Consider the following 21,783-nt stretch of genomic DNA (forward strand, 5'->3'; position numbering starts at 1 on the left):
CAGCTTCTAACGTCCAGAATCCACCTAATGTTTCCCACCTTCCCTGACTCTATGGCCTGGATTAAGTTCATTTCTATTTACAATCAGTTTCCCCATTTTCATCTCTCCTTTCTCTTGAATCCCAGAGGGCTTATATGGTGGGAAAGCCAAGCAAGGTTCTATTAACTTTGTCCTGCTTTCTGTTGGCTTTGTTCCAAAGCTAGAATGGGCAGTCAGCCCTCTGTTTCTCAAGTTTTGTGTTCCTCCACTCCCTCTACCCTGGCCTGAACCATCAATTTTACTCTGTTCCTTATATTTAAATGATTCCCCTTCTATCTCCCTCTTTGCATCTCTCTTTTCAATCTCTCTCCTGCTCTGCCAGCGTGAAGACCAAGAGAGGCTTTCAAAATGTAGGCTCTGTCCAGATGAAATGAAAAAGGTGGTGGGGCAGGATCAGTGGGTCAAACCTGGACCTGTTGAGCTCTTATTGGTGTGATATTCAGAGAAAGTTACTTCCTGATGGTTTGAAGACTAACATGGGATGTATTGGGGACATAGTGTATGTACCATTGAGTGCTGGCATCTCCCTGGCATGGTGGCACACACATGTATATATGAACACATGTGTACATGGGAGATCATTAAAAAATCCAATAGTCTGTCCTATAAAGCCTTGATTAGAAGCAGGTAAAATTGGTATTATGAATTGTATTAGGAGAACTGGGTTCTCCTGGTTTACGCAGAATGAGGACACTCCTCAATGCCCCATAGGAACTACTTTGAAAAGTTAAGGCAAACCATTGAAAGAAAGGAAGGAAGAAAGAAAAAAAAGTAGATTTATATGCCTATATATGACTATATGGAGCCTTGTAGATAAACACAGGCCCACACTTTTTTTTTCACCTATGCTCCCCCACGGAGGCTGTACTAGCCATGGATTGAATGAAGTGAGGGGCTGAAACCACATACTTGAGCATGAGTTTTTCATCACCCTGGAGGAATGAGTCTTTCCAATATTGGGGTGTGTATTGATTTCTAAAAGTCTGTATTGGTGAAGGGGGAGGGTTAGCATAGGCACCCATATTTAATATTTATATATCTGTCTAGGAAAATCTATCTAATATCACTCAGTTATTACTTTGCTATTAAAGGAATGGAATGCATTTTTGTTTTTATCCATTTTGGGGAGAGAAAACACCTTACTGGGGCAAGGGGAGAGGAAGGACAGGGGTCAAGCCATCCAAATCACTGGCTGGAGGAGGAGATAGATGCAGGAGAGGCATCGACATGGTTTTTTACTTTTTTTTTTTCTCCTTTCTCCTACTGACCAATCCAAACTGGGAAAGCTCCAAGTGTGGCACCAAATGCCACATCTTGGGCCACACCTCTCCCCATCTCGGCCAGGGCTGGACACAAAAGATGGACCCGACCGTAGTCCCAGTGACCTTTCCTTCCGGCCCGCTTCCTTCTTTACCTTCCTGAAACTCTAATTGCCTTTCCTTCTCTCCTAGTCATGTGTTTGCTTTCCCGCTCTGTCACTCTGTCTCTCGTTCTTCCTCTCTTCCCTTCCCTGTTTGTTCAACTTGCCTCAAAAAAAAACAAAAAAGAAAACATTGTAAAGGGGGTCTCCTTAGCTTTTCATGTCTCTGTTGTTGCCACTTTCAAAGTTGAGAACTTGCTAGAGATTCCGAGGTCCTCAGTTTCCTCAAATAGATATATATATTTTTTCCCTTAAATGAGATGAAATGAGTGGCATCCTAGGGTGAAGGGAGGCGCTGGCTGGAGTTGGGACTGGGGGTGGGATGGGGTGAGGGAAGGACAGGGAGGGGACGCATCACTCAATGTTGCTGCCGTCAAAGGCGTGGCACTGAAAGTCCCCGTCGACATACTCCAGCCCGGGCAGCTTCATCCCGTACTTGTCCACGCACCAGCAGATGCCACGTTTGCGGCCACGGGAAGGCTTGCACTGGGTTGGGGAGAACAACAGGCAGTGAGGGGGGCTGCACCCCAAGGCTCTGCTCCTGCCTGGTCCTTCCTCTTCCCTACCCCCAGGTAGAACCCTCATCCCAGAATGTTGGGGGGGTTATACTCAACCCTTGGGGGTCTGGTGTCCCCATTTCACGGCAAGGGCCCAGGGAAAAATGTGAATTTAGGTAATCTGCCCTTGGCTACCTTCCACAATCTCTTTTTTATATTACACTTTCAGGGCCCTCCAACCTGGAATTCTCAAAAGATTCTCAAGAGAGCTATGTGATCTCATATAGCAATAATAGTAATAATAACAGACGACATCACTTGTACGGCTTTATCATGTGTTAGAGACTAATTAAGCACTTACTATATAGTGGGTACTGTTCTAAGTGCTTTACAAATATTAACCTATTATTCCTCCTAATTGTGTAAGGTGGGTACTATTATTCCCTATATTACACAGAGGCACAGGATAAATAAACATTCAGTAACTGGGGTAAGGGGACGCAGCTAGTAAGCGGCAGAGCTGAGAATCGACCCAAGGCAGTCTGGCTCTTAGCCACGAACTTAGATCAGGGGTGCCCTGAAGGCAGGGGTTCTCAAAGTGTGGTCCCTGGACCTGCAGCATCAGCATCATATGGGAGCTTGTTAGAAAATCTCAGAGTTCATCCCAGACCTAGCTATCAGAAACTCTGCGGGTTGGGCCCAGCAATCTGTGTTTTACCAAGCCCTTCAGGTGATTCTGATGCCCTACAAAGTGTGAGAACCACTGTCTTAAGGTAATGTGTACCATTTTAATAGGCTAAGGATTACTGGTTAAACCTGCAGCAGGGTTGCCTCAAGTGTGGCTTGGCTGTGTACCACATGAAATGACTTCAGGTGGTACATGGAGAAAATACATATTAAAAAGATGTATATATATATCAGCAGAGAATTTAAGTAGCACCTAAAACATGTGATGTGATGCAGTAACATAAAGATTCCTCTTTAAATGAATTCATGTAAATACAGCGAATCCATTAACATTAAGTAGATTATAGAGGGGATGGGAAAACTGCGCTATGTGAATGGATGCTGGAGGTCTGGAAAACACTGCATCCTTTGTGGTAGAAGTCTCAGGCGCTTGTTCGAGGGCAAGGTCTCCTGGCAGGTGCCATTTCAGGACCCCTCTGGGCCTGGGAGCCCGGGACAGGGGACGTACCTGCTTTCTCTTGTAGAATCCTTTGCGGTCACAGTTGGGCAGGTAGACAGCACGGGGCACCATGCGAGGGCTGGCTTTGAGCTCCTGCAGGGACGCTTCCATGTGTCTGCGGCAGGGGCCCTGTGTGTGAATACGAAGGGATGAGAGGTACGTGTGGGACCGAGGTGGGAGCCACCCAGATGTGCAGGGGCCAAGGGTCTGCAGTGTGAGAGCCCGCAGGAAAGCCCCACTTTTTGTCCCAATCAAAGATCTTGCCTCCCTCTCACCTGTCACGTGCCCTGGGGAGGGTGTACGACACCTGCATTTGGCCAGGTGCAGAAGCCATATTGTTCCACCGGTCTTCTATGCTGCCCCCGCCCCCCACCCCCCACATTTCCGTTTTGCTGAGTCATTCAATTCAGAGGTGGCCCTCTCTGGATGCTCCAGAGAGGATGCTCAGCCTCTGCCTAGGACTGGACAGAGCTCTGGGCTTGCACACCTGATGTGTGGCTGCTGTTGCTGGCTGGCGGTGACTTTCCTTAAATTAGCACTACCTTCACTCATGCTCCCGTGTGCAAGCTCTTGGTCCTGATAAATGCTGCTGTTGTTGTTAGCTGCTATTAAGATGCGTCTCCCCCGCCCCCCACCCAGCAACCCCCTGCATGACAGAAGGGAAATGCTGCCCCGTTCTGTGCTATCCCCATGATCAGCTGGGGACTGGACCGTTGTGATCTACCGGGTTTTTGTTGGCTGATTTTCAGAAGTAGATCCCCAGGCCTTTCTTCCTACTCTGGCTTAGTCTCGAAGCTCTGCTAAAATCTGTCCATTATTATAGCAAAACACAAGCCGCCACTGATAGAGGGGTGGTGGCTGTGCATGAGGTGCATTGGCTGAGAATTGAACCCGCGTCTCTTGCATGGAAGGTGAGAATTCTACCATGGAACCACCAATGCCTCACCCTGATAAATGTAACCTCTGAAAATTCTCCTTGCAAATCCTAAGGAGAGCTACCACTACCACAGCAAGTGGTAGGTCTTCGGTTGTTGGATGCTGTCAAGTGGATTCCCACTCATAGTGACCCCATGTGACAGAGTAGAACTGTCTCATAGGATTTCCTAGACTGTAATCTTTATGGAAGGAGTCCTGGTGGTGCAGTGGTTAAGCACTTGGCTGCTTACTGAAAAGTCAGCAGTTTGAATGTGCCCCTGGGGAGAAAAAACCTGGCAATCTGCTTCAGTAAAGATTACAGCCTTGGAAACCCTATAGGGCAGTTCTACTCGGTCCTATAGGGTCACTATGAGTTAGAATGGACGGGAGGGCAATTTATTTTTGGTTGATCTTTATGGAAGCAGATTGCTGGGTCTTTTGTTAGGTGTTGCCTAACCCCCTCTTGCTGCACAAATGCCCCTTGAGTTCCTGGCAGACAGAGGCTGCTGGGCTGGGAGACAAAGGGAGCTGTGGGGCGGTCCTCTGGACTCACCTGCTCAGACTCCTGTCTCATCTCTGGGGCTACGATGACGCGGGGGTGGGCAGTGTTCTCCGCTCCACCTACGAACTTGGACTGGGTCAGCTTCTTCCTGCGGTCCTTCTTCACTGCCTCCGCCTTCAGCTCCGAGATGCGGGTGTGCTTGGGCCGGAAGATTTTGGGGGAGTAGGTCTCCTCTGCCATCTCTGACGTGGTGGGCTCCTCGTGCTCACGTGAGTCTCTCTCTGCTGGAAGAAGTGGGCAGAGGATCAGCCTCCAGAGTCTGGGCTTGGAGGTTTGGGGTGGGGTGGGGGGGTAATAAAGGCTGAAGTAGACGCAGCCTCTGCCCTCATGAACCTTACCAGACTGGGGAAAGCCAGGAAACAAGAACCAGGGAATAAGCTTCAACCAGCATTTAAATGGTGAGACGTAGCTGGGATGACTGGGGTCAAGAACAGCAAGTCTAGGAAGACTTCATGAACTAGAGGAAACTTGAAAATGTTGTACTGATTTTTAAGGGGAAGTTTGACAGAAGGAAGAAGGCATTCTGGAGGCTGGAAGGGGGAGGAACGTGGTCTGAGAACTAAGGTGGTGGTCAGTTGGATTGCTTGCCAGGGAGATGGCTAAGTAGATGGGGCTGAGATGTAGGAACAAAATCTAGAGGCCCGTGCTAACAGGAAAATAGGGGACAGCCGAGGTATGGACTAGAAAGGTCACATTTTTCCTTAGTTGGGTCTTTGTGCTTTCAGAACTGCTGGGAGCTGAGATATATTTGGGCCTGGGCAACGGGGGCAGGGGGGTGCTGGGGGTTTGGAAGTGGCTGGGGAACATCATGAAGAACAGGAGAAACGGACGTGGGGGATGGTAGAACCAGAAATATGCCCATGGAGGGGAACAGGGCAAATGGGACTGGGAGGTCTCGCTCCCTGCTCTGGCTCAGAGCTGGCTCTGTGCTCTGGGCCCTACACGGCCGGGACATTACTCAGCTCCAGGCAGAGCTGGGTGACAGCTGGTTGAGGCTGGAGAAGTTATATATAGGAGTGGCTTGGTGACAGTCTATACTTAGCTGACTTATGACCTTTAAAGAAGTAGGACTTTGCTCATTTATTTGTTGATCTGTTAACTCCACCCTCCCCTAGACTTTTTCTTGGGTCCACCGATTTCATTTAAATTCTTATCTCATAGGCACCTTCTCTGGGACCCCATTTCTCCTCTTAGCCCCTTGACTCCACGAGCTTGGGTATATGCAAAGTGGGGAGACCGTAGGTTGCTGTTCCCAGGAGGGCAGGGTGTGGCCAGAAGGCTCATTGGTGAGACCAGGTGTAGGGGCTCAGTGGGGGCAAGGAGGCCGGATCTTCATTGCCCTCTTTTCAAGCACTGCCCAGAAGAACTGGGGCTTGGGGGTGACCCTAGATAACTAAGACGGGGTGAAGGAAAATCCCATTCTCCCCCACTTCCACATCCACTGGGACTGGGATGCCCAGGAGGGGGGATGACAAGAGAGTGGGGCCAGGAAGGAGTTGGTGCAAAGGAGCTTTTAGAGAACAGACTGTATTGTGACCCCGGACTCTGGCGTAGAACCTGACTGCTGAGCCCTCGCACCCCCACCTGGGGGAAATTCCAGGTGTGTGTGAGGGGAGGCAGTCAGAGACCTGGCCTCACCTGGTCAGGATGGCAGGTGGCAGGAAGCACCTAAGCACCTGTTTCTCTCTTGGCTCAGGATTTATCAAGCTGAATTAAATAAGTATCCGGTCTTTAAGGCCCTGGCAGGGAAGTCCCTCCAAGGGTTTGCGGCGCTCCGGGTGGTTAGTGTGTGTATTTATTTACAGGAGGGGAGGGGAAGTAGTTATTAGAGGTGGGAGGATGTGTATGAGGGGGGTCCACTTTGCCACCCAAGTAGCAAAGCTGTGGACAGGCTATCCCTGAGCAAAATGCAATATGTGGATCCCTTTTTGGCCTTTCATCCCCTCTCCCAGCCGTGTCCTGGTGTCCCCAGTGTCTTCATTCTACTTTATGAGAACCTGCTGTGATGATTAATCAGCATGATGATGATAGGTGCAATGCTGCATTCTAGGGATTAGTTAAGAGTGATGTTTGGGGCTAAGCCAACTTTTCCTGGTTGTGGGACAAGTTAGAATGAGGGTGAGGATGCAGCGGGGAGCATGGCTGGTATTGGGGGCCTCTGCAAACCGAAAGCCTAGGACTCTGTTATCTAGAATACAGCTCCAAAGCTGAGGCTCAAGTCTTTGGGGGAGAGGGGATGGGGAAAGAAAGAGCTAACCATTGCAAAGATGGGTTGTTGGGCCCATCTTGAGACACTTCACTCACCCTCTCTGGCCATTAGCAAGCATTCTAATCCTCAAAAAATAACTGGCCAGGGGGCAGGGCAAGAGATGGTTGCCACTGAAAGGCTGGCAGCATTGCGGTGGTGCACGGCCAAACCCCTTCCCCAATCCTGATTGTAGCCAGATCATTTTAGAGGTAAGAGGGCTGGGGTGGGTGCTAACCACTGAGTGAAGAAGGACAAGCATCTCCTTCAGTGAGCTGCTCCAGCCTGGCCCAGACAGCCAGCAAGCTGTTCTCAGGAGCATCCGTGGAGCTGGACACCCAGGGCTTATCTCTTCAAAGGGAAAGAGCCCAGAAAGCTGCCTCACCTCCAAGGGATGGTTACCTCAGCTCTGGCATCCTTTCAGTAATCTCCCTGTGCCCAAGGAGAAACAGGTGTGTATACTTATCCCAGTGGTGTTCTTTCTAGTTCTTAAAGACTTCTGGAATGAGTGTGCCATTCCGCCCTCCTCTGGCCCCTTATTTTGTGGGTCCTTTTAGTCAGAGAGGTCCTCCTCCAGGTACCATTTTAGCTTGTTTTTTCTCTCTTTGGCCTTTGTAGAGATGGACGCTCCTCCCCTCCCAGATCAACAGCGCTTCTCAAGACTCTTTTACTTTTTAGGCTTTTTCCAAGTTGTGCTGTGGCCCTACCCTTAACTGTTAGTCATCCTTCCTTGGGAGCTGGGACTGTTGACAACGGTTCAATAAACCTTGGGGTCAGTTTACTTTGACCTCTCTTGGCCTTTTCTTTGAAAGTGTTCAAGCATTGCCCTGGGGCCAAACAACGAAGATACTGGAAAACAGCATGTAGATTCTTGTATCTTTCTTCAAGGAACTTAAGACAATTTTGCAAACCCTTTCTCCTTCCACCAGCCTCCCCCAGGTGGGGCTCCTGAGGGCATACCCTCCCCAGTTTGCAACTGGCTGCTTTTGAAGGGCAGGCTTAATGTTTTGATATGCCTCCCAGTTTTTGGTGCCACCTAACCCTGTGGGACCTATTACTTAGGCAGCAGAGAGTCGAGTATCAAAGATACTAATCAGGGTCTTGTGGTCACCTGTAGGCTCCAGCGAGACAACGGAAACTTGGAGGGGAGCCAGTGCAGAGCCACGAAGATTAAAGGGCTGGAAAGTAAGACTGGAGCTGGAGTGCCAGGGCCAGCTAGCCCGACTCAGCTGCTCTGTGGCCGAGTCATAAATAGGCTTTTAATTTTGGAAGGGTTTAAGTTTTAGATAAAATGAGAAGGCACAAGTGGACTGGCTACTCCTGACCTATTTCATCAACAGAAAATGGACCAAAGTTGCAGAAGGGATTCAGGTAGGATATGAGGGAGGACTTCCTGGTAAAGGTTGCTCCACACGCGAACAATCAAAGGTACTTAACACTGAGCTCTGGAACCCGTTTCGCAAACAGGTCAGTACCCCCAAATGGCCAGTAGGTGACGCAGGAGACCGATGCCCACACACCATGTCCCAAGGCTTGTTTCTAGAGACTGTAAGCAATTTTAAAATCTGAAATTTGTGTGCCTCCCTGTCCTACTTCTCTGAGGGTCATGCAAATCGTCTCCCTCTCCCTGTGTGTCTCCAGCATGCATTAAAAAGCCAGGAAGATGGACAAGTGAAGATTGGAAAGAACTCATGTGAGGGGAGGGTGGAGAAGGCAGGTGTGGGTGCTGGGGGCTAGGATGGGGGTGAGGGGACAAGGCTTATCTGCACAAAACTCCCTGCTGTGTCTGTAACCTGCAACTGAAAAATTAGGGAAGAGACACATATCCCAGAACTCGCTCCTATCTCTAGTTGCCATCTTAAGAGGATTCTGCAAAGGATGGGAAATGTGGTAGATTTCCCCTCCTGGAAGCTATGGAAAAAGCAGTTGCACTGAGCTGATTCCAACTTATGGTGACCCCATGTGTGTCACAGTAGAACTGTGCTCCTCAGAGTTTTCAATGGCTGATTTTTCAGGAGTAGATTGCCATGTGCCTCTGGGTGGACTTGAACTGCCAACCTTTCTGTCAGCAGCTAAGGGTATGAACTGTTTGTACCACCCAGGGACTTCAGAAGTTATGGAGGGACCTTTAATCTCATGATATTTCCCAAGTGGCTAAGGAAGTGGGGCTATGTGATTGTCCTGATATTTACCTTTGGGGTGGGTTGTGGGTTCTATCCCCAATCCTTCCCAACCTGTCCCAAGCCCCAGCCATGTTAGGGTGGCCAACTCAGTTCCTTCTTCATTCAGAAGGCATTCCAATCACACTGGCGCAGTGGCACCCACAAATGCACATAACAGGTACATTGGCCCCTCCCCGCAACAACATGAACACGTGCTTGAGGACTATACCATTCTCCGTGTCCCAGCAAACATAGAGAGTGGCGGGTGCAGGCCCAGCTGCTATGGACCCAGAGGTGTTGTGGGGTGGGCAGGGTTACACACAGCACAGTGCATAATGCATACACCCTACCCAAGCTCAGTCATTCTCTCCAAACCCACCCTCTTGCTGCTGATGCTCTCTTGCAGGGGTAGGAAGGTTCACTAGCAGAAGCAGGCACATACTCTTAAGAAGTAGTCTGACTCCACCCTGCTGCCTTGTCTCAGCAATGGGTGGGTCCAGCCAGGGACCTGCTGCTCCCTGAAATCTAACCTTCCATCCTGGGGCTTAGTCATGCCCTGGCACCATTAACAACCTGGTCCTGGGCTGGTGGGAGTCTCCTACTTTATCCTGACCTCATAATCACACTTAGGAGGAAACCGGGTGGCCTGGATATTGTGACTTGGCTTAAAGAAATTGAAGAAACTGAGGTGTCGTCGATCAGAATTCACAGCCCAGAAAGAATGTAAGGCTTTGCCAGGCCACCTGGATGGGGACAGGAAAGTCTCTAGCCAAAAGACAAGGTGGGGACCCCGAGAATCTCTCTAAAAGAAATGAAAAGGGGAGCTGGGTTTCCTCTGGCTGTCATTCTAGCTGTGGAATTTAAACTCTAAACTTCTTAAGGGTGGAGCTTTGTCATTTATCTTTGTCTCTCCAGCATATGGTATTCAATAAATATTCTTTAAATGGAGAGAGGCAGGAATCTGCCCAAGAGACAGAGAGAAGTAGGTCTGGAAGCATTTCTGTAACAGAAGCTGGGGCAAGTTAGAGCTCAGTGGATGTTCTGAGAGGTCATCTAATCCATGCCCCCGCCTTTAAGCACAATAACTCTGCCACAGAAGGGAGAGGGCAGGCAGAGAGATGGGCATCGTGAGAGCAAGAAAGAAGTAGGCGTCCCCTGGACTTACTGATTTCTCTTTGGTCTAAGGCTGTGCTGTCCAATATGGTGGCCTCTAGTCACATGTAGCTATTTAAATGAATAAATTATTAAACAAAATTGAAAACTGTTCCTCTGTTGCTCTGGACACATTTCAAGTGGTCGATAGCCAAATGGCTCATGGCTACCATGTTGGACAGTGCAGATGTAGAACATTTCCATCATTGCAGAAAGTTCTACCGGACAGTGCTAATCTCAGGCACTGATCGCTGCCTGGGTAGGGATGAAAATAGTAAGGCCCAGACTAGATGCTGCATCCCCGGCCATCTTGCCCCATTTTCTAGCCAAACTGCAGCCTCCTGCTCTTTGCTACAACATGAGACTTACGGGAGAATAATGAACTGGCTGCTCACTGTTTAAAAAATGTAAGACATGTCTCAGTCTCCCGAAGTCTGACCGTTCCCGAGCTGTGGATGCCAAATGACTCAATTACATTGTGTGGACGTGTGTTTATGTGGAGAAGGCAAGGATGGGCTGTGGAACCTTCCAGGGGAGCTGCCGTGTCCCTCCTCCTACCCTGTCCATCTCTGGCCAGCGTCTGCCTTCCCCCGTCTCTCTTGGAAGACACTGTTTTCTTTTCCTCTGTGGTCAGTGACAGACGAGCATGTTCTGGGCTCTTTTTAACCCGAATTATGGGCTGAGAAGGAAACAAGCACTGATCTTCCAAGAGGAAAACACACCCAAACAACCATCATCCGAAGGAACAGTCACAAGAAGGGAGGCGGGCCGGGGGAGGACACTGGAGGGGAGTCTCAATGCCATGGGAAGGATGGTGGGGAGGCGGGAAGACTCAGAGTCTTCCTTGATGAGCCACTTAGTAGCTCCCTCCCATTTTTGGGAGAGTTAAAGTGGTTTGGTGTTCTAAACCAACAGTGAAGTTGGCCAACATAGGAAGGTAACATCTCTAGCCTATCTATTGATATTGTTTTCTTTATCCTGACCAAGAAATAAAGACACCATACAGCATAGTCGATAAACATTAAGAATCAGGATACAGACTGCCTAGGTTCAAATCCCAGCTCCACTACAGAATGGGTACACCATGCAGTGCATGTTACTTCCCCTCTCTTTGTCTTGGTTTTTCCATCTGAATTACGGTGAGGAAAACAATAGCCCCTTCTGCATAGGATCATTATGAGGATCAAATGAATTGATATGCACTAATTAACTCTTAGCACAGCCTCTGCCTTTGTAGGTCTCTGCTGCTATTCCAATCATCGCCTCCCTAATTCTGATCATCAATTAAAAATGTGGTCTCTGGTGTCTACTTTTACACCACAAAATCTAAGGCTCCTTGGACTGCAGGAAGTTCCACCAGTGTAATGGAACTATTTTTGTCTCCAGGGAGTCTTATACTGTCAACCCCAGGTTGAAAAGGACTTTGCACAAGTGCTTTTGGGAACCAGTCCCCAGAGAACTCACCCCAGGTGTTCTTCCCTCTGTCTAAGCCCATTCCTTCATGCTCCATTAAAGCACCAGGTCTTCTTCCCTAAGATGGAGACACAAAAGACCCACCATCTTCCACAATGTAGATGTGATGGAGTCAAGTTGGTGACACTGGCCCAGAGTGAAAGGATGGGTCCCACTTACCCATCCTCCCCTGTCCAGGGACCAGGGATAAAGGTGCCTCCTCATTGCTTTCTAGGTCAACCTAGGATTCAGGGTTGTGACTCCACTGCACATTTCTTGGTCCCTGGGAGGGAGTTAGTGATACACTTATACACAGGAAATATACACTTATGTACAACTCCCAAGATTAGTAAGTATCTCTAGCCAAGTTTCTCTAAGAGTCGAACAAGGGCCAGCGTGCTCAGTAGAACACAATGTCTGCTCCTCGTGCATACCCTAAATGAGAAGATAATGGGGTGGCCGGGTGGGAGCTGGGAACAACCTCTGAATGGAAGGGGTTGGGCCTGAAGAGGCCAAGGAAGCCCTGGGCCATTTCCTGAGACCTGGAGACATTTCTACTCATGACTCATCACAACTTGGGCTACCAGAGGCTCATTCAGAACATTACAATTAGGCAGATGCCTTCCCCTCAGAGTCCTGGATGACCAGGAAGGGGGTGGCAGGGATCAGGTAGCGCTTTCTCCTCTTTCTCCTGGGTCACCCTAAGAACAGAGGCTGAGTCCAAGGGAGTGGGGCCTGGCAACCAAAGCTCAGACTCTTCCTTTTTGACTGGGGGCAGGAGGAGAGCATGAAGGCAGTGGTTCCCTTCTAGGTGAGGGAGGAGCTCCTAGTGGCCTCTGTCCTGTCCAATATGGCCTGCAGCCACTAGTGACGTGGCTACCGATGGCTTGAAATGTGGCTAGTGCGGCAGAGGTGCTCAATTTTCAAATCTATTTAATTTTAATTAAATTTTAAAACTGATACTCAGTTCGGTGAGTGGAACACTTTTAAGTATGTTTGGAACAACCTGGCTATGTGAATCTACTTTTTTACCAGTACATTTTGTGAAATCTAAATATAGATCGAGTATTTTCGATGAAAAATCCGTGTTCCTTTTCAGATGTGCTGTGAGTGTAAAGTACACACCGAATTTCAAAGACTTAATAAGAATGAAAAAATGTAAACTATCTCAAACTTTTCATTTTGAGTACATGTTGAAATGATATTTTGGATCTACTGAGCTGAAGTATATTATTAAAATTAATTTCACTTGTGTCTTTTTTAACCTTTTTAAAAATGTGGCTTTGAGGAAATTTAAAATTGCATAGGTGGCTTTCATTATATTTTGATTTGACAGCGTTGTTCTAAAGGAACCGGAATGGAAGTCATCTTTGCTGGAGTGCAAAAGAGAATTTACAGTCGTGATGGTATAATTAAATAGCTCAGGATAACTAAAGCCCACATAAAACATCTCCCCAAACCCACAGAGGTCACCTGGGGGCCGGATCTGAATGCAAATTCAGTTGAGGCCCTGCTTCAAGATGTGGCAAGAGAAAGGGGCTGGTACCGAAGGTTTAGGTTGAGGGGTCAGAGACGAGATGAAGTATTTTCTTTAAAATTCTCCTAGGGTTCACCTGGTGGACCTAACCTACTGGGAGGAAGGGATTATCTTCTCTGCCTCCTCCTTAAAACCAAAACCAAACCTGTTGCCTTCGAGGTGATTCAGACTCATAGCGATCCTATAGGACAGAGTAGAACAGTGGAGTCACTAGAGGGGTATAGGGGGTGCAGCCCACACCAGGTGACACTGTCAGAGAGGGCGACACTGAAATGACTGTCTAGAAAATTTTTGTGCAGTGTTTTGGCAGAAATTTATTATTTTTTATAAAAATATCCCTGTAGTTAGGTATAACAACAAAAACATTTTTCATAAGCCCAATTTACACGTATCAGTATACCTACAAGGCTAAAACTCGATGCTAATTTACTTTTTGAACCTTCTAATGCACTCTGGGTCAGAGCTGTCATTATTACCCAACCACAGTAATGCTTCGAATCACATGGTTTTGTCTGCACCCGCTATAGGCATTCGCCGTTGTTTTCATTGCTTGCCAGTTTTTTAAGTTGCTGATTTTGTTAAATTTTCTGGTGTTTTAGCTATAATATTGTGGTAATTAGTATTTGCGAACCTATATTAATAACTGTTATGAGAATTAAGTAGTAGTTAAAAGAAAAAAAGGACTGATATATGGGAATTACGATTTACGAGTAACAGCAGTACAAAAAAACATTACTAAGGATTCTGTATGGTCTGGTATGGGAGAGCGACCATGGTGGGGGGCAGGTGACACCAACCCTAGTGACTCCGTTTGGTCAGATTAACCAGTGAGCACAGTACGCACCGGCTTACTGTAAGCAAGGTATGCGCTGGCTTCGTTGTGTTTACTTACTGATTTGTAGTGAACAATTTCACATGGGTGAAATTGTGCACTACAGATTAGTTAAGTAAGCACAAGTAAGCCTGTGCATACCTTGATCATTTGGTAATCTATCCCTGACACCACAGGGTTTCAAGGCTGTAATCTTTACAGAACCAGACTACTACATCTCTCTCCTGTGGAGCAGCTGGTGGGTTCGAACCACCGACCTTCCAGATAGCAGACAAGTGCTTCACCACTGTTCCACCAGGGCTCCTTGCCTCCTTCTTATGCATCCCAAAATGAGGAGCCCCACAGCCTTCAGGATGTGTTAGCTGCACTGTCAGTAATTCCTTCAGATCAACCTAAGGCCTCCAGATGCAAATGCTGAAAGAGCTCCAACACACCTGCATATGTTTGACAACAGGGTGACCCTCTTGCTCTCTTCCTTATCAGCTTTTATTGCATATGGTTTTCTCTCTTTCTTGGTGATGCAGAAATTCCCCCAATCACCGCCTACACCCCACCCCACCATACCTCACATGACATCATCCCCGTTGCCCGGCTGGCCTCTGTGCAGTTGGAGGCAGGGTTGCCATGGGAAGCAGACCACTTCTGTGCTGTGTTCTCCTTAGAGACTACTGCCGGATGCACAGCTCAGCCCTCCTGCCTGCCCACATCAGGAGAGTGCCCTGGAGTTCAGGAAATGAGGTTTGGCATATGGGCCAAATACCACCCCTTCACACCCTCCTTGCACCCCTTCCCTGACCAAACCATTGGCCAAAACCAGCCTTCTTTGCAAGACTGCATAGAAAAAGGGACAGAACAGCCTGTGATTGAAAAGAAAAATATAGAGGGAGTTGCCTTCTCCACTTTTGGGGCTACTTTACTCCTTCCCTTACTAACCACACCTAAAACAGAGCACCCCCAAATTCTGAGCCCTTATTTCATCTTCACACACCCCATCATGGCATGAGAACATCTGGTGATGTTTGCACAAGGCCTCCTTGCAGGTTAGATCAGGCCTGGGCCAGCACCCTAGTCACTGGCGAAGGAAGCCAGGTAGAGTGGAACAGAGTCCTCCAATAGATGGAGTTGCTCAGCTCCAGCCCTGTCTCTGCCACCAACCCAGCCACCTAATTTTGGGCAAAAGACTTCCCACTCTGGGCCTCAGTGTCCTCATCTGTACAATGAGAAGCCTTGACTGAGATGATCTCTGCAGGCTCCTTCCAGCTTTAACATTCTTTGGCCAATACCCAGACAATTCCTAGAGAGAAGCTAGGACTAAGCTAAGCTGAGTGGCCAGGCAGGAAAGGCCACTTCCCCTCTTGAAAGAGACTTCCAGTCACTCCTTGGGATTTATATTCAAAAAAGAAAATAAAGAGAAATGACATCATAACAGAAATTATGGAAAGAAATGAAATTGGAAACAAAAGGGATTCTCTAGATATGAGAGGAGAGAGAAGGTAGAAAGAAGACTGCATTGGTGTCCTTGTTTATTATGTGCCTTTGCAAATATGCATAAACCTTATAGCTTTGGGAAACATAGGCAGATGACAGTTTAAGGATGGCCTCTGGGAATTGCAACTTTTGGACTGACTGTAGTGAAATAGCAAAACAAAAACACAAACCCTCTGTTACTACTTGTCTCTTACCGCCACTGCTGTCCCGCCCTCTTCACTTCTGTTCCTGCTCCCTTATTGGTATCCGGTCCATGTATATGTTCTTGTAGTTTCTGGAAGCAGTGGGTCTGGAGTGTAGTGATTCCTTCTCCAAACTTTTATTTTCCACACACACTAAATATCACACAGTTTCATAGCCATTACTTGGGTATAGAGTAAAAACTTTACACAAGTATACCCTCCCCCTCCTGCACTCTCCCAGCCCCTATGAAAGGTACCAGGGCTTCTCCCATGCCCTTTGCTCTAACCCTCCCAGTGACCTCTGGCTTCTGGGGTCAGCCCTGTCCTCCCTCCACAGCTGCAGGCCCACCTGCCTGCTCAAGTCCAACCCCAGCCCCAGGACTAACCAACAGCTGCTCTGTCTCTCTTAGAATGCAAACCCTCAGGGGATGCCTTAGGGTTGGGGTGGGGGATGGAGAAAGGGAAAAAAAAAGAAGAGCAGGAGAGAGGATAAGAGAGGAGGAAAAACACCAATGGAAAGAAAAGGAGCTCTCCTTGCAGCCAACTGTACTTGTTCTTCCAGGCTGAGCTGATGCAGCAGAAAGAGAGAAAGGAAGGGGGAAAAGGCAAGAAAAGTCAAGTTTAAGCACAGTCGCTTGTCTTCCCCACTCCCGTTTTGGTTGGCGCAGGGCACAGCCAGACTTTCAAAGGCTTGTTTCAAAGGGAGGGAGTGCGGGTGGGAAAGGATTCTGGCTCCTTCAGTTTTCCATGAGCTTGTTCAACCCAGACATAAATTTGGCCAATAAACCTAACTCTGGAACTTGCCTTCAACATGGCTTTCGGACCAGGCTTGGAGTTGAAGCCAGGATGATGGAGCCAAACCCCTCCAAGATTCAAAGACCGAATTCATTTTTATTTAGGTAATGTTTCCCCACTCGCCCCAAGTGTATTTTCTGTCCCTCCTTCTCTCCTATTTCTCAATGACGGAACTGAAACCCAGAATTCCCCCCAAACAAGTATAATCTAAAGCTCTGTCCAGGCTCCCTGACTTTCCCCTGGTTTATTTTCCGGGTTCCTCTGGCCCACTGCCTCTTCCCACATGCCTCTTTGCAGGGTCTTTTTGAAGGCACATGCTAGAGTTCACAGGGTAGGGTGGCAAGGGCCCGCTAAACCCAACCTCCCACTCTTCTTTGTCTCCAAGGGATGTCAGGGTGCCTTAGCGCCGCCTTCAGCACACACAGACACTTCTCACTTCCCAAGGTTGATATCTCACCCGCGCAGGACAGACCTTCCAGAACCCCACGAGGGTGCTGGGCGCCTATAAAGCCACAAGGTCCCTTCTCCAAACAATGCCCTGCTCTCTCCACCTTTCTTCGTCGGATAGGCGCTTGGATATTTACTGAGTTTGGCCCAAAAAAAAACTCCCGTCCCTCGCCACCCTCCAACCTCACGCCCTCTGTTTCTATATCTATCTCTGGCCCCGAACTGGCCAAAATAAAATGCAGGGCCAGGCCGACTCTCTCTCGGGTTGCTGAGCAACGCGCCTAGCAAAACACCCATCCAGGCCTGGCCGCCATCTCTTCCTCCCAGAAGCTTTGGCTGCCTGCCACCTTGCTCTCCTCCACTCCTCATTTCTGATTCTAGACATGCATTTTTTTTTTTTTTGGTTAAAAAATATATATATATACATATATATGTACACATACATATACATTATGTGTGTGTACACATATACATACATACATATATATATATATATATATATATATATATATATATATATACATATATATGTAGCAACCGCAGGGAGGAAGGGGAAATCCATTTCGCTCTGCTCATTTTTTGGGGTGTATGCGTTGAGGTTTTTGCGGTGGTGGGTTGGGGCAGGAGATTTGCCTAAGGGACTCACCACTCTCCTTCCTCTGTCCAGTTTTTATCTCCTTAAGAACTGTTTCTGTGCCATCTCCAACTTTTGGGGGACCACCCAACGGTTCTCGAGCTGAAAGGCACTCGCCAGGGGCGCCGGCTCCCATCCCATCAGCTCAAGAGGAAGATGTGGGCCGGGGCCGCCGGCCAAGCTCAGCCAACATGCAACTGCCGTCCTCTAGGCACCTGCCTTTGGTGGGGTAGAGTCCGCGAGAAGCGCGGGGGCGGGCTCAGGAAGGCACACTTAAAGTGGGGGCGTTGAGTAAGGGGCTGCAAAGAAATCTAAAGGGGAGCTTTTTTGGGACAAAAGCTGGGGTGGGGGGTGCGGTGAAGCGCTGTGTGTGGAATAGGTTGCTCTGGAAGTTGGATGCGCCTATTTACTCTTCCTGCAATTGCGCGCGCGTGTGCGCCTGGCGCGCACACCCACCACATGGCTGGCCAAAGAAAAGCAGGCCAGGATGCGGCTGAAGGGATACCTCGCATACTTTTGATGTGACCAGATTGTTACCAGAGCTCTCGCTTCCAAGTCAGGAAATCAATTCAGACCTTTTCCCTGCACTAAACTTTTCCAAATCCACATCTCCCAAGATGAAGGCGGGAGGGACTGCCTTTGAAAAGCGGCTCTTAATAAAAATAATCCCGCAAACTGGCCTCTGGGACCTCTGGGGCCTGCACTTCGCCCTCCTCCTCTTTTTTGCAGACGGCAACCAGGACAGCGACCACCTCTTTCAAAGCTGAGAGGGGCGATCGCCTGCAACAGGCAAAACCCAGCAAAGAAAGCTCTCCTGCCTTTTGTCGAGCGCCGATTCACTCCTCTGCTACAAGATAATGTCTAGTTTGCTCTTAAGAAAACCCCGTACTGGGAAGCTCGTGCGTAACGTTAGGAAAGGCACTGTCCCAGTAAGAATCTGCTCTGAGTAAACGTTATTTAGCCAAATCGTTACCACTCTTGGAGAGAATCAGTAACCAGGTTGTCGTCTCAGAATCCAGACTTTTGTGTATAGTTCATTAAACTTTTTTTTTTAAGAATAACTTACGATCAGGTAACTCCAAAAAGAATTCCGGTCTAAAGGGGCAGAACTACTGATTTAACAAGTATCTCGGTCAATCGTTTAAACCCTAGACTCCCGGCGCCGTGAATTTGGGGGCGGGGCAACTTGGGTGTGGGGTGGAGGCTCCGGGTGCATGGGTTTTCTGTCTCCGCCTCCTTTAATTTGCATTCTGCGTTTCCAGGGCCCCTCGGCGCATTTACACCACGCCCACTTGTGATGGGGTTTGAGAGACTGGGGCTAGGGATGGAGAGGATTAACACAGGCAGATACGGATGTCTGAATCTCCCATCCCTTCTAGCCTCGCAACCGAGTATCCACCTTTCTTCCTAGGTAAAATGTAAATTGGGGAGGGGAAAAAGGAATTCGATTCAGGGACGAAAACCCAGCAAGAACACCGATCCCTCCCTCCTCCTGCCCACCCTCACCGAGCCTAAGATATTCTTTTCCTTCCTGGGAGAAGAAAAAAAAGGCGTTTTGCATTTTAATGTTTCACCATCCACTGCAATCAATCATATCAAGCTAAAAGTAAAGGGCACACGTGGAAAGGGGACCAAAGCCCCTACCCAAAAGGCATTGACTACCTAGAGTATGTGTGTTTGTGCTGGGATGCAGGAATAGAAACGTCCGGAGGGACTGGGGGAGATGGGCGGGCTGGAAGGGACAAAGGTGGAATTAGCTCAGAAGACGGATACCGCCTCTCTCTCCAGGCTTGCAATTAAAGCGATATTTTAACAAAGGAGATTTTTTTTTTCAAGTTCAGGTAAACCATATTGGCTGGGGCGTGGAGGAGGGAGTTAATAATGGACATACACTGTTTCATACTGGAGATGGGGGACCAGGGGATCTGGACCTGGAGGCCGAATACGAGCTCAGAGTCAGCATTCAGACTCGGAGGATGGGTGGGTGCGGTGGGGTGGGGTGGGGGCATCGGGAAGGAGAAGGATCGAAAACTGGGTGGCTCGACTAGAAAGCAACCTAGGGTAGCAGGATCGTCCGGGGCTTCGATTCCGAGATCCAGGGACCCTCCCCGCCCAACTCCCGGACTACACCCGGCTCTAGGCCACTTGCTGGGCACAGCGCGCGGTTCCGCTGGTCCCGTGTCCCCCGCCCTTGCGCTGGGTGGCTGCCTGGCACCCTGAGCGCGCTCACCAATCTTGACTTGCTCGCGGTAGCTCTTCTCGTTGAGGCAAACCCCACGGCCGTGCAGTAGGGCATGCAGCGGCTTCTCCTCGTCCTGCCGGGGGAGGCAGCGTAGCCCCTGGGCGCAGCGCTCAGTGTAGACGCCGCACGACTGCCCCTCAGCCAGGGCGCACGTCATGCAGCAGCCGCAGCCGGGCTCCTTGACCAGCTCGCAGCCCAGAGGGCTGGGGGGGCACATGGACAGGGCTTTCTCGTCGCAGGGCTCGCAGTGCACGAAGGAGCCCAGGCTCTGGGCCGGCCCCGCGCAGACGGCCAGCAGCAGGAGGACCGCGGTGAGCACCATCTTCTCCAAGTCTCCCCCTTTACCTCGGGGCGGGGCAGGAGAGCGCGAGCGCAGGGAGGAAGGGGCCAAGAGGGCGCCCGGAGATTTTTCTTGGGTTTTAATTTCTGGCAGGTAGAGCAGGTGCCCTCTCGCAGACACTTGCAAAATGTAGGGAGAGATGGAGGATTGGGGTGCCTGCAAGCAAGTCCCAATTGCAAGGGTTAAAGACTAGCAACAGGTTGGGGTAAAAAGCAGCGCCAGGTGCACGGCGAGGTAGTGAAGATCGGAGAACCCCCAAATCCGATCTGCTCAGAATCGCGGGGCGGGGGGGAAAGTCACCCCAAGCAGCCACCGGAATAATGAATTCGGAGGCTGTAGAGGAGAAGGGAAGGGTCGAGGGGATTTATCTTTTAAAATTTTTGTTTCAAATCTAAAATACTCCCACCTCCTTTCTAACCCTCAGCAGCCAGCTGCGCGCGGCTGCCGCGGAACAGGTAAGAAGCGGCGGCTGCAGCCGAGAGGCTGGGGGAAAACGTAGAAAAAAAAAAAAAAAACCCACAAAAAACCTAACACCTCTGTTCCCCCACTCTACCACCACCTCTTCGAAATTCGCAGGTTCTGCGTAAAAGCCCGGAGAAGGGTGCAAACGGAAGAGGGGATAATTAAAAGGGGACGGCGGGGCGGGTAAAAAAGGAAAAGCCCAACACCGCTTTGCAGCGCTTTGCTAGCTCTTTTCCCCGGCAAAAGTTTCCAAAGAGACTACGGGCTCTGGTCGAGCAGGCGCTTTTAAATAGACGGCCCCTGGCTGCCAGCCAGTTTGTAGCTGCAATTTGAGCTCCCCAACACCCAACCCAGGCAAGGATGCCAAAGAGCTTTGCAGCACAAACTCACATGGGGTGGGGGTGGGGAGAGGCCTTCTAGACACACGGGGGCTCTCCTTCGCTCCTGAACAGCTCCCTCCTCCCCCCGGAATGTAAGAAAGGGGCACAGGGACTGGGCTCCGGCTGCTGGGGGTAGCGGTGGGTGTGGAGGACAAGTGAAAGAGTTCTCCAGAGCAGGGTGGATACAATGAGAGTCACTCGTCTCCCCCTCCCTCCTATCCCTTCCCTAGCCAAGGCCCAGGCTGGAGGGAGAATTTTCTCATTAGCCAACTGGATATATGCAGAGCCCCAGAAGTTGTTCCTAAGCTTTGTTAAACGGCTGTTTGCTAGTTACCATGTAAGGTTTGTGTGTGTGTTGGGGGTGGGGTGGGAGGAGGTAGCGTAGGCTGGCCAAGGATGGGTGGTGAGCTCAATTAAAAAGAAAGAAAAAGAAAAAATGGATTTTCCCTGCCCAGAGTCTGGGGATGGGGCTTAATGGAGGTTGTATCTGTTGCTGGTAAAGTGACTGTCTTTGGTCATATGATCTTCAGCTACACTGTGGGCCCAGGGAACTTGTGTGTGTGTGTCTGTGTTGTGTGTACTTGCAGGAAGGGACATTCATACAACTCAACATTGTTGGGAGCAGAGAGTTACAGAGACGACAACACATTGGAAGGAAAGTTGTTAAGTCTGAAACCCTTGCCCAGTGACCAAAAGTGTCCTAGTGTGGGGTTTTTAGATGGAAGGAAGGCAGACTGGAGCGATAATTTCCCTCCACCTGGTTTAAAGGGATTGGCCAGGGCCACATCCCTGGAGGGAACGGGTGACAGATCAG

The 21,783-nt window shown here is 49.3% G+C and overlaps 1 protein-coding gene across 1 annotated transcript; it reads right to left on the bottom strand.

The window, feature by feature from the left end:
• Positions 1 to 1,679: 1,679 nt before the first annotated feature.
• On the bottom strand, positions 1,680 to 20,404 carry IGFBP5 (insulin like growth factor binding protein 5). The gene is made up of 4 exons (XM_004376299.1): positions 19,776 to 20,404; positions 4,611 to 4,840; positions 3,152 to 3,271; positions 1,680 to 1,945 (listed from the first exon to the last, which is right to left on the bottom strand). Exons 1-4 carry the CDS (start codon positions 20,107 to 20,109, stop codon positions 1,814 to 1,816), a joined length of 816 nt encoding a protein of 271 aa, XP_004376356.1. The 5' UTR covers positions 20,110 to 20,404; the 3' UTR covers positions 1,680 to 1,813.
• Positions 20,405 to 21,783: the final 1,379 nt, after the last annotated feature.

Source organism: Trichechus manatus, unplaced genomic scaffold (assembly GCF_000243295.1).
Source record: "Trichechus manatus latirostris isolate Lorelei unplaced genomic scaffold, TriManLat1.0 scaffold00041, whole genome shotgun sequence".
In the NCBI taxonomy this organism is placed as follows: domain Eukaryota; kingdom Metazoa; phylum Chordata; class Mammalia; order Sirenia; family Trichechidae; genus Trichechus; species Trichechus manatus.